The sequence below is a fragment of the Dasypus novemcinctus genome, chromosome 25, assembly GCF_030445035.2.
Source record: "Dasypus novemcinctus isolate mDasNov1 chromosome 25, mDasNov1.1.hap2, whole genome shotgun sequence".
In the NCBI taxonomy this organism is placed as follows: Eukaryota; Metazoa; Chordata; class Mammalia; order Cingulata; family Dasypodidae; genus Dasypus; species Dasypus novemcinctus.
In genome coordinates, this window is record NC_080697.1 from 14,556,945 (window position 1) to 14,570,037 (window position 13,093).

At 42.4% G+C, this 13,093-nt stretch overlaps 1 protein-coding gene across 4 annotated transcripts in view; it reads right to left on the minus strand.

Annotated features, from left to right (window-relative positions):
* Positions 1 to 13,093, minus strand: part of ITSN2 (intersectin 2) — a 164,855-nt gene that overhangs the window by 14,772 nt on the left and 136,990 nt on the right. For all 4 annotated transcript variants that reach the window (XM_058287691.1, XM_012530381.3, XM_058287690.1 and 1 more), the window contains exons 30-31: positions 7,165 to 7,271; positions 6,109 to 6,292 (exon numbers count right to left, since the gene is read on the minus strand). In XM_058287691.1, the coding sequence (XP_058143674.1) occupies positions 6,109 to 6,292; positions 7,165 to 7,271 (291 nt within the window). The remainder of the gene's footprint in view (positions 1 to 6,108; positions 6,293 to 7,164; positions 7,272 to 13,093) is intronic.

A 13,093-nucleotide genomic window follows, 5' to 3' on the forward strand; every position in this document is an offset into this window, starting at 1 on the left:
AGGGAAGGTAATGCACTTACATGCTGAGTTTGGCTTACAGAGTGGCCACATTTAAGCAACATGGAGGCTCTTAGGAGGTAACCTGTAGGCACCCTGCAGCAATCAGTCTAGTTCATATTTCAGGCACACAGGCTCATAAGCATACCCATCAGTATCAAGGGCTCATCACTGGACCATCTTTCCTTGTTGCTGACACAGCAAGATGATGCAACAAAATGAGACACAGATTCCTGGTGCCATTGACAAGAACGCAAGCAGACACAGAAGAACACACAGCGAATGGACAGAGAGAGCAGACAGCTGGACGGGGGCAGGGGGAAAGGGGAGAGAAATAAATTTAAAAAATAAATAAATCTTAAAAAAAAATATTGAGTCTTCCAATCCATGAACACAAGATGTCTTTCCATTTATTTGTCTTTAATTTCTTTCAGCAATGTTTTGTAGTTTTCAGTGTTTCAAGTCTTTTACCATCTTCATTAAATTTATTCCTCACTATGTTAAATTTATTCCTCACTATTTTATTCTCTTAGATGCCATTGTAAATGGAATTGTTTTCTTGATTTCCTTTTCAGATTATTCACTACTGGTGTACAGGAACTCAACTGACTTTTGGATGTTTATCTTGTACCCTGCAACTTTGCTAAAATTCATTTACTAGTCTAGTAGTTTTTTTGTGGATTCTTCTGAATTTTCTATATATAGGATCATATCATCTGCAAATAGGGACTTTTTTTCCAATTTGGATGTCTTTTATTTCTTTTTCTTACTTCAGTGCTTTGGCTAGAACTTCCAGTACAATGTTGAATAACAGGGGTGGCAGAGGGCATCTTTGTCTTGTTCCTTATCTTAGGGGGAAGTTTTTGGCTATTATTTCTTCAAATACTTTATCTGGCCCTTTTGCTCTCTCTTGTTATTCTGGGACTCCAACGATGTGTATGTTGGTATGCTTGATGGTGTCCCACAGGTCCCTTAGGCTCTGTTCATTTGTCTTTATTAGTTTTTCTTTCTGCTTCTCACACTGGATAATTTCAATTATTTGTTCTTAAGTTTGCTGATCCTTTCTTCCGCCTGTTCAAATCTGCTGTTGAACCTGTCCTTCTAATGAGTTTCTCATTTCAATTACTGAATTTCACAGCTCCAAAATTTGTTTGGTTTCTTTTTATAATCTCCATGCCTTTATTTTGTCCAGGTAATTTTCCTAATTTCCTTTAGTTCTTTTTATTTTTACTTTTTTTAAGATTTATTTATTTCTCTCCCTTTCCCCCCAGTTGTCTCTCTATGTCCATTTGCTGTGAGTTCTTCTGTGACCGCTTCTATCCTTATCAGTGGTACCGGGAATCTGTGTTTCTTTTTGTTGCGTCATCTTGCTGCGTCAGCTCTCCGTGTGTGTGGCGTCATTCTTGGGCAGGCTGCACTTTCTTTCGTGCTGGGTGGCTCTCCTTACGGGGCACACTCCTTGCGCGTGGGGCTCTCATATGCGGGGGACACCCCTGCATGCATGGCACTCCTTGTCTGCATCAGCACTGTGCATGGGCCAGCTCTACACGCGTCAAGGAGGCTGGGGGTTTGAACCGCGGATGTCCCATGTGGTAGGTGGACGCCCTATCCATTGGGCCAAGTCTGCTTCTCTCCTTTAGTTCTTTGTATATGGATTTCTTCAGTTCACTGAACATATTTAAAACAGTTGATTTAAAGTCTTTTTTTTTTTTTTTAAAGATTTATTTATTTATTTAATTTCCCCCCCTCCCCTGGTTGTCTGTTCTTGGTGTCTATTTGTTGCATCTTGTTTCTTTGTCTGCTTTTGTTTCTTTGTCCGCTTCTGTTGTCGTCAGCGGCACAGGAAGTGTGGGCGGCGCCATTCCTGGGCAGGCTGCACTTTCTTTTCACGCTGGGCGGCTTTCCTCACGGGCGCACTCCTTGCGCATGGGGGCTCCCCCACGCGGGGGACACCCTTGCGTGGCACGGCACTCCTTGCGCGCATCAGCACTGCGCATGGCCAGCTCCACACGGGTCAAGGAGGCCCGGGGTTTGAACCGCGGACCTCCCATATGGTAGACGGACGCCCTAACCGCTGGGCCAAAGTCCGTTTCCCTGATTTAAAGTCTTTGACTACGAGTTCCAATGTACATGCTCCCTTAGGGATGGTTTCTAGCAAATGCTTTTTTTCCTGTGAATGGGTCATACTTCCCTGTTTCTTTTTGTGTTTTGTAATTTTTTGTTGAGAACTGGGCATTCTGAGTATTATGTTGCTGTAACTCTGGAAATCTAGTTCTCCCACTCCTAAGGGATTGCTAGGTTTTATTGTTGTTTTTGTTGTTGTTGAGGGCTGGAGCCATCAGTTTGTTACTTTTCCAAACTATTTTTGCTCCCAAATGAGGAATGGGAAAAGATGGGGGTGGGGGGTGGGGGAAGTACTGCTTAAGACTCCTCTGATGCTTTTACCTAAAGGGAGTTGGAACTATGGCCACCTTCAGAGCTGGCCTCACTGAGATACTAAGTGGCTGATCAAAAATGGTAATCAGACCACACACACCCCTGGATTTTGAAGGACTAGGCCCTTTTGGCCCACTCTGGCACCAGCAAGCTGCACCAGGAACCTGAGATGCAGTCCCCATTGCTGCCTGTCCTGCACGGGGGGAGGAGGATGGCAGCCACTGCAGGAGGGTCAAATCCACCAATGTTTACTACAGTTTACCAGCCTCTTCCTCCGGCCTGTCCCTGGATGCTGCACAGTGTACCTCTAGACTCCAGAGTTTCAAAATGGTTGATTCAGACAACTCCTGCCAGTTCAAAAGTTTAGGTGGAGGATTGATTCCTGGAGCTTCCTACTCCACCATCTTCCCACAGTGCTCGTCTTCCACACATTCAACCCATAAATGCTGCCCAGGATTTCCTGCTGTTGAGTCCCAGTGCCTATAACCCAGACCCTCTGTGGAGCTCTAGACTTGCCTCTTTATTTCCCTTCTTTCCTGGATGTCCCAAAGGCTCCTCCATCTCAACCCAGCTAAAAATGAACTCCTTGTCTTCCCTTATAAAGGCCAGCCTTTCTCTCTCTATCTCTAAGCTGGTAGCACCATCTGTATCCACATATTCCCCGCCTACCACACATATACCTATGAGTCATCACTGACTCCAATCTCTGTCTCATAAATTGCCCTTGATTTTCCCACTTCTGCATCCCCACTGTCCCTGCTTTAAGAGTAGGAATTGCCACCATTCATGGGGCATGCACTGTGTGCCAGGAGATGAATGTGGTAGTCCTTGCTTAAGCTGTCCCTTCTGCTCTTTCTTCACCTGGCTAATTCATACCCATCTCTGAAGATTCAGGTTATGCTTTCCCTTCTCTAGGTCCTCCTTCCTGGATGCCTTCCCTCCCTTTCAGGGGTCCTTCTCTGTGCTTCCATAAAAGTCCATATTTACTTTGATCATTCCACATGAGGACCAGGTAATGCAGGTACAGGTATCAGGTTTTAGGTTTCTCTCTCCCCCAACAAACTGTTAATTCCATGAGATCAAGGACACATCTTATTTGCATCTATTCCCACATAGTACCTGAAGAGAGTGGCTAGTAGTCTGGGTGATCATCTTTAATGACTGAAAATACATTTACTATAATTTAGCTAATCATTTCTCCACTGTTGGATATTAAAATTGCCCTCTCCTTTTGTTTAATATAGACATGTATATCTAATATATGCTGTTATAACAAGTATCTTTGTGCTTTTTATTTCTATATTTTCTGAGTCATTTTTTTAAGTCACCTTTTGGGAAATAGCTTATTGTTAGATTTTGCTTTTTAATGTAACCAATACTATGCTTTTGATTATGAGACTATACACTATTTCTATTTATTTTCACTATTTTTATAACTGTGACGACATCTGACATCCTATTTGTATTGTTAGTTATTACTATTTGGAAAAGGTTTTTATTCTTAAATCTTTTACTCTGTTTTAGAAGGAAAATGTCCTATTTTTATGTCTACTAGTGGTTATTTAAAATCATTCACATGCACTCACAATTCTACATTGATCTATTTTTTCTGATTAAAGATTATTTAATTATTTCTATGATCTTGGATTCTATGTTTCTTCTAGTTCCTTTCTAGGCAACTCCCTGCCTCTCATCCCTATCACCAATTGGAGGGTTCTGTCCTCAGTGCCTTATGTTGAACCATTTCTTGCATCCTTGAGATTGCTATAAAGAATATAAAGGTAACTAGCATTTACTGAATGTTTACTCTGTGCCAGTCTTTGTGTGCTAAAGTACTTTAAAAGTATTACCTGCTTATATCCAGTTTACAGATGAAGGTTACACAATTAGATGGCATGGGTTAGAATTACAACTCAGGTGGTCCTACTCTGGAGCTTCTATTATTCTAAGCATGAATATTAGGTACATGCTTAACACATGTAGTATAGAGAATATGCCACCTGGGATAATCCCAGTCGGTTGAAATAGACTCTTCTTTTAATGCAATATGTAATTTTCTTAAACCTGTACCCATTAGTCAGTTCCTCCCCCATTCCCTGTCAATCTGCATTCTGTCTCTATTCTGGGTATTTGGGTCATAAGTTCTTTCATTTTTGTAATTAAGTACAATAACAAAAACAGGCCTTGGGGTCAGGATCACTTTTGCCTTGCAGAATGAACTAGGTAGCCTTTTATTTTTTCTGTGATCTGTAACAATATATATAATATGGAATAATCTACTTCTTTAGGTTTGCAAAAAATTCACCCTTAAATCCACCGAGTGAGCCCAGCTCCTCTTTGGAGGGAATTTTGTCAGTTTTTTCCTGGATTAACAGTGTCTTCAGGTTTTCTACTCTTACTGAGGCAGTTTTCAAATTTATGAGCATGTATTTCTGAATTATATACCCTTGTCATCTAAGAAACATCTTTACATCCATTCATATTTTCATTGTTTGTTTTCTTTCTCTTCCTATTAGATTTACCAGGGTTCCACTTTATTAGTTCATCTCAATATACCAGATCTTGAATATACTGATGCCACTTGCTTCTATTTTTATTACTTTATTTTAAAATTTTCTTTTCTGTTCATCTTTATTACTTCCTCCATTTTTTTTTTAGAATTTTTGTCCTCTTCCTAAACATCTTAGTTTATGTTTATTTTTCCACTCATTTTTTTGATCCTAAAAATATTTAAATTATACATTCAGGTACTGTTGTGGGTATAAAACAGATCCTGATATACAATATTTCAAAAATTTTTTAAAAATGTAAAGAAGGAAAGAAAACAGATTTTAAATTCATTTCCTTTTAATACCCGGTGTAATAGTTTCTACTACTGAATAACATCAAAGAAAATGGCTTCTCAAAATGTGACATTAAGGAGTATGGAGCTGTTGCTGCATTACTATAAAGATATTGTTATTACTAGAAGAATGTTATTCATTATATTATATTATATTATATTAAGAGTTCTCTTTCTGAGTACAGTTATAGCTTTACTTTATACCAAGTGTTTGCTTTTAATTTATGAACATGGCATCATGGAACCAATCATTTCCTCCTCTTCTCATTCTGGAAAGATTTCATGACACTTCTAGTACATGTATCGCACTATCAGGTAAGTATTTTATGTATTATTTTAATTCTGGATTTTAATTTCTTCTCTATTTTTCTATTCTCATTTCCTTTTGTCCCATTTTATTCATCTGCTTATTTGAAATTTTATTTTATTCAGTTGCATTTTATACACTTATGTTAGCTATTTTATATTCTTTCTGGAATAAGATGGATATAACAATTACAATTTACAAAATGAAGAAAGTGATATTCTGGATGTCCTTTGGGGGTCTAAAGTAGCTGATTTAAGTAAGATGCTTAAAGAAGTACTCAGCTATTAGAGGGGGCAAAATCATGGTCCTGCAGCCCATGCAGGTCACAATGAAAGGCAACACAAAGTAACCAAAGGAAACACAAACACAAACACTTGTTTGTGTTTCCTTTGGAAATGGATGGGATGCCCTCTCCTTCGCTGAGCTTCCCTGCGGTGCTGGCGTACCCCTCTGCCTCCAGCTCAGAAAGGAGCAGGCCGTTCTACTCTCCCAGCGAAGGTATCTGCAAGGCCCGGGACGGAGTTACCTTTAAAAAGTCTTTGAAGTCTGCGTCTTCATCGGTCTTCTGCTGCAACAGAGCTGCTCCGTTGAGCTGGCAGCTGCAGAAGCGGATGTAAGCCTGCATGTGGGAGAGCTCGGCCGCCAGGATGTCCCCGATCATCTGCACGGGCATCTTCTCACCCCCCGTCTTCTTCCGGACCCGCAAGGCCCTGCAGGCAACACACTCTCTCACTCTAGGTGGATGTTTTTGGGAAATGAAGTAGGGAACACCATGGAATACTAACAGTAATGATAACCAAGGAACCGCCTGACACCCTTGGGCACTGGGTGGGAAAGGTCAAGACAGGCAGCTTGGGTGCAAAGTGCTGCTGGCCAAGCCAGTCTGAGTCCAGTGTTAGCAAAGAAGAACAAGAAAAGGAACTCGTATGAATGTTGGTGTTTCTAGGTCCTTGGAAATGTTTTGGTGTCACTTTAGTTTCTCAGCAATGTTTCTTTTGAAAAATTCTAACTTGTTCTCAGCCTAACTTTCAGAAAGAAGAGGTTCACACTGTTGGGGAAAAGGGGGGGCTGGAGCTCACAGAGGCCTGATGTGGGGGCAGAGGTGAGCAGGCGCAGCACCAAGGAAGGCTGCGATTCTGTGAGAGCTGGCACTGCTGAGGCCTTTCTCCTGGGAGTCTGGGATGGAAAATCATCCCAAGGAATGGAATTTCACATAGGGATTTAAAAGACCGCCAAACTAGCCAGTTATGCCTGGGCCGTGAGGCGTGGCTTTTCTTCTGACTAACCACCCTGCTACCAGATTCAAGTGCACTGTATACCTCAGAATAACATGGTGATGTGCTGTTTCTTTAATGATTTGTTTTTTCTATATCAAATCAAGTTCTTTCTTTATTATATTTCTTTACTTTCTTCAATAGATATGTATTTTACAGCTACAAGGCATTTCATAAAATGAAAATAAAATAAAAAGCCTGAGGGAGCAGGAAACAGTTGAAAGTCCCTTTGCTCCCTCCAAAGCTGTGTGTGAAAGGCCTAGGGGGTCTGGGGCCTGCTGCAGTGACAGGGGACGCTCAGGACTTACTTCAGCAGCTTTGTGTTAGACATGATGAGCTCCTTCCAGTTAACAAAGATCAAGGCCATTTCCCCTTCAGTGAGGAAGCCTGACTCTGCCATCCGCTTCTGAAAAACCTAAATTCAAAACACAAAAGAAATAAATGAGCTGAACTGGGAATATACAGCATGTGCTTGGTCTAAATCGAACATTATCTTCCTACGTTAAAACTAAGAGGATCATGGTATTTCTAGACAAACATGTTTATGGCATGGCTGTCCTATTTAAAACTGCGTAACTTCCCTGTGTTTTGTTCTCTGGGTTTCTGTCAAGGTTGAGTGATTCTGAGACCGTACCCAGCATTCTCCTCAGTAAGTGGAGAGTCTCATACCCGGTGTCCCTGGATGTTATGGGATTAAATAAAACCACGGGCACGAAGCGTCTCCGCACTGTACGGCATGCAGAAAGCCTAGGAAGTGCGGCCTCTGCTTGGGTGAGCACCTCAGAGTTCAGAACAGCCTGAACTTTGTGGAATGTTCAGCAATTGAAGCAGTGGTGATTATGCTACCCCTAAGATGGACCACCAAGCGTGTGGATTTTGGAAGGGTGGCTGACAGCAGAAGAAGTAATACCCTACACCTGCATTCCATAGCACTTAGGCATTTACGAAGGATGGATATGTACCTATGTGTGTGTGCATGTGGGTATGTTCTCAAGTCACTTCACTGCCAATGCAGGGGATGCTGGATCAGGAATTAGTACCCCAGCTGACCCATGAAGAAATAAAGGCTGAGAGAGTGACCTGATCAAGATTACAAAGCTAGACTAGAATATGGAGGAGCCAGAACTAAAACTCAAGTCTTTTTGACTCTAAGTCCAAGTTTCCACTATACAGCTAGGATTCCTAAGGGAGTGACCTAAAAGGCCTTATGGAAATAGAGAAATTATCTGAGGTAGTCTTCCATGTTTGTGAGCTTTCGAAAATATACATGAGCACGTCTTTCTTAAGAAAAAACAAAATTGAAGATGGTGGATTAGAGAGACATGGGAACTCACTGCTCTCCCAAAAAAAATAGCGAGAGGACAAGCAGAAATGTTCTAGGGTTTAGGACACCAGGGTAAGGCTGGATACCACCTAAAGAGAGGGGGGCCCAAGAAAAGAATCTCAACAGAAAGACCATGAGTGGAAGCTGCAATTGCAGTCGCCGGTGCCCTTCCCCTTCTCCTACAAACAGTTCTGTTTTTTTTTTTTTAAGATTTATTTTTTTTAATTTCTCTCCCCTCCCCGGGTTGTCTGTTCTCTGTGTCCATCTGCTGTGTGTTCTTCTTTGTCTGCTTCTGTTGTTGTCAGCGGCACCGGGAATCCGTGTTTCTTTTTGTTGCGTCATCTTGTTGTGTCAGCTCTCCGTGTGGGAGGCACCATTCCTGGGCAGGCTGCACTTTTCTTTCGCCATGGGTGGCTCTCCTTACGGGTTGCACTCCTTGCGCGTGGGGCTCCCCTACGTGGGGGACACCCCTATGCGGGGGACACCCCTGCGTGGCAGGGCACTCCTTGCGTGCATCAGCACTGCGCGTGGGCCAGCTCCACACGGGTCAAGGAGGCCCGGGGTTTGAACTGCGGACCTCCCATGTGGTAGGTGGACGCCCTATCCACTGGGCCAAGTCTGCTTTCCAGGCAGACAGTTTTAAAATTCTCCAGCCTAGAGTTGGCAGCAGAAAAAGAGGGCCACAGGGATCTACCTCCCCAGGAAATGGGAGAAAGAGGGACAAAGTCAAAGGCTGATTCAGCCTTTGGCCAACGAATTTGGTCTGCTGTGTCCCATGAGCACTTCCAGCTGTGTCGGGCCACACTGTTGTTTGCCTTGGAAGCCAGCAGGGGACAAAAGAGATCCAATTTCCACAAATTCCTTCCCTATTGACCAGGACTGGCTGTTGAGGACATACAGAGGAGTGAAATTATTTCCTACCCGGGAAAAGAGAGGAGGCTGCCAGCAAAGTTAGGAGAACAATCTCTGAGAAAGTTTGAATTACTAGGCTCTGAATAGCCTTGAGGCAGGATCCTCTGCTACACTGTTGCAATTGGTGTTGCAGCAAACACACTCAAACTAGGGTTTGAACTGAGAGGGCTGTCGAGGAGCGCCATCTGCTGGTGGACCAAGAACATGCATGTGAAATTAAAAGTAAAGAAGAAAGGCTTTTTCTGGCCTTTACAACCACCCTCCCCAAGGTCCTGGGAAGTGGGTCTGCAGCGCATTACTGGGTCCAGGGCCCAGATTTGAGCAACTAACAGGGACAAACCTAAAGACCTAGAAAAAACCTGAATATAAAAATAATTTTAGAAAGAGCAGGGGTAGCTATACCAATATCTGACAAAAGAGGCTTTAAATGACAAAAAAGTTACGAGGTACAGAAAGCCATTATATATTAATAAAAGGGACAATCCACTAGTTAGAAATAAGAGTCATAAATATCTATGTACCTAACCAGGGTACCCCAAAATATATGAGGCAAACTTTGGCCAAACTTAAGGGTGAAATAGACATCTTTACAATAATAGTTGGAGAGTTCAACACACCATTCACATCATTAGACAGAACAACTAAACAGAGGATCAAGAAGGAAACAAAGAACTTGAACAATATAATAAACAAACTAGACCTAAAAGATATATACAGAATGTTGCATTCCAAATCAGTGGGTTATACATTCTTCTGAAGTGCTCATGGATCTTTCTGAAGAATAGACCACATGTTAGGTCTCCATAAATGTAAAAAAACTGAAACTATAAAAACACCTCCTCAGATCATAATGGAATGAAACTGGAAGTCAATAACAGACAGGAAAGGGGATGTGGCAGTTTGCTATTATTTATGAATTCCGAAAAAATAAAGATTATGTTTATAAACTCGTCTGTTTCTCTGGGCATGATAACCCTTTGATTGTATTAGATTCAGCTGTGATGTTTCTGATTAAATTATGGTAACATTAGGGCTTTGATTCGACCACATCATTAGGGTGTGCAGGATTGAGTCCTCACCTCCCTTGGTAGGCTATATACATGTATGCTCAATCAAGAATACAGAAGTGATACGCAGAGAAGATATGCAGAGGAGCCTGCAGCCCCAGAAAGAGAGATGAGTCTGATAGTCTACAGGTGATCTTGTGAAGAGAACAGAGTAGCTGAACCTGGAAAGAAACAAGCTCCAGGGAGAGACACTAGCCTTATGCCAGCCTACAGGTGAGACTGGAAGAAGCTGGGATTACGGAGTCTTAAGAGGAAGAAAGAAGGCTGAACTCTCACAGACATCACCGCTATCTTGTTTCAACACATGGCCAATGATCTTGGGTGAGGAAATACCTCTTATGGTACCTTGAGTTGGATTCTTTAGGGCCTTATGAGTGTAAGCTTCTACCCAAAATAAACACCCTGTATAAAAGCCAAAAGAATTGTGGTACTTTGCATCAGCACCCCTTTGGCTGACTAATACAGGGGACAATTTGCAAATGTGTGGAGGCTAAACAATACACTCTTAAACAATCAGTGGGCCAGAGAAGAAATTGTAAGCTAAATTAGTAAATATTTTGAGATGAATGAAAACAAGAACACAATTTACCAAAACTTATGGGTACAGGGAAGGCAGTGTTAAGAGGGAAATTTATAGCCCTATATGCTTATATTAAAAAAGAAGAGCTAAAATCAAAGATCTGCACATCTATGTTCATAGCGACATTATTCGCAATTGCCAAAAGATGGAAACAACCCAGGTGTCCATCAACTGATGAATGGATAAACGAACTGTGGTTTAGACAGGATGGAATATTATGCAGCTGTAAAAAGAAATGAAGTTGTGAAGCATGTGACAACATGGATGAACCTGGAGGACATAATATTGAGTGAAGCAAGTCAGATACAAAAGGACAAAATTGTATGATTGCACTATCATGAGACTATTATATTGCATAAGCTCATGGAATAATAAGTAGAATAAAGGACATCGGAAAATAGAATTGACGCTAGAGAATGGAATTGAGGCTAGAGAATGGAATTGAGGCTAGAGAATGGAAAGGGTTAACCTGTGCAGAATTGGTAAAAAAAGGTTGTTAATTTTGGAAATGAATAGAAAAGGTGAAAGTGTTTGTAAATAGTAGTGCTATGATATGGTATGACAGTGGTTGAAAGGGAAAGTCTAAGATCATGTATATTACTAGAAGTAAAGCTAAAAAATGTAACGTGACTAGATAGCATAGTAAACCTCATGTAAAATATGAATATGGGTAATACTGCTTGTATAATTGTTTTTCTTTGAAACTCAACAAATCTATGTTAATGTTACAAGATGTCAGGCAAATATGGGTAATATTGCTTGTATAATTGTTTTTCTTTGAAACTCAACAAATCTATGTTAATGTTACAAGATATCAGGCAAAAAACAACAACCCCAAAACAAGCCATTATGTTAAGTGAAAAAACCAGATACAAAGTATTACATATTGCATAACTCCATTTATATAATATGTAAGTATAAATCAGTTTATAAAGATGGAATTAGGTTAGTGGTCATGTAGGGCTGGGGAAGGATGGAGGGATTGAGAGGGGACTGCTAAAGGGTGTGGAGTTTTTCTTTTTGGAGTAGTAAAATTGTTCTAAATTTTTTTGTGGTGATGAATGCCCAACATTGTGATTATATTAAAAGCCATTGACTGTACACTTTGGATGGACTGTATGGTATGTGAATATATCGCAATAAAACTGCTTTACAAAACAAAACGAACGACAACAAAAAAAATCGTTCAAAGGCCCCCAGTGGCTGGGAGATAAGATGCAGACTCCTTTGCAGGGCTCTGAGGCCTGTGGGATCTGTCCCTGTGGGATCTGTCCCTGCGGAATTCACCAGCCTCCCTCTCCAGTACTTGCCACTCAGCCACAGAAGACTTGCAGGCAGGCCCCTCACTCCCCTCTGTACCTGCCTTTGCACTATTTCCTCTTCCTGGCCTAGAAAGCGCTTTCTTAGGCTTCACCTCTTGGTGGCAGCATAACTGGGGAAGAGCTTCCTGTCCTCTCCTGCCTGGCCAGGGCCAAGTTCCCAAAGTGCCAGGTTCACCTCTCCCCAGCCCTCCCCTCACTGGACCTTCACCGTCTGCCGGTCGCTCCAACACGACCGACCGCAAACCCTTTGAGGACAAGGACAACTTTCTCTTCTTTCTTCCCCAAAGGTCTAGGATAGTGCCTTGAACATAGAAGGGTTTTGATGAATGTTTACTAGGTTGAATATGGACTCGGAGAATTCAGAAAAAAGTGATATGAACTGGACGTTCTCTACAGTTGTCAGGACGCTTCTAGGAGAGTGCCCTGGGAAGAAGGCTGCTTCTGAAGGGGAAGGGGAGCATGTGGTGTCCATCTGTTTTTCATTCATTGACGAATTCCTGTTACTTCGTTGATTCATTTGCCATTTACCTGCTTTACGCCCGCTTCTGTAAGGAAAGCAGAGGTGCCCAGGAATGCCTCACCGGGGTACAGGGCTTGTCACTTGAAACCCCTGCTTCTGACACGGCTCTCTGCCCCTCAGAGCATCTTGTGAGGTGAACACGGTGGATGTGACCAAGTGGCAAGAGACGGGTCTGAGGGGAGGTGGCAGTGCGAGGTCGTGAAGGGATGACACCCAGGCCCTGCCCACTTCTGAGCTAGTGTGGGAGACACGGCCTCTCACCAGCAGCAGGGCTGACTACTCAGAGGTTGTCGGGATAGCCCGGCTTTGCTCCAGGCCATCGGTGCTCTTCGAGAAGAGCAGATGTAACCACACCTCCTTCACCGAATACTCATGGGAAGGCCTTGGAGGGCCGAGCTAAGTTGGGGGCTGCAGAATGAGGGACACACAGTGCCTGCTCTCAAGGACCTCCCAGCCTCAGGGGAAGGTAGACATCATCAACCGAAGGCTGCAGTAGAGCATACAGATGAGAG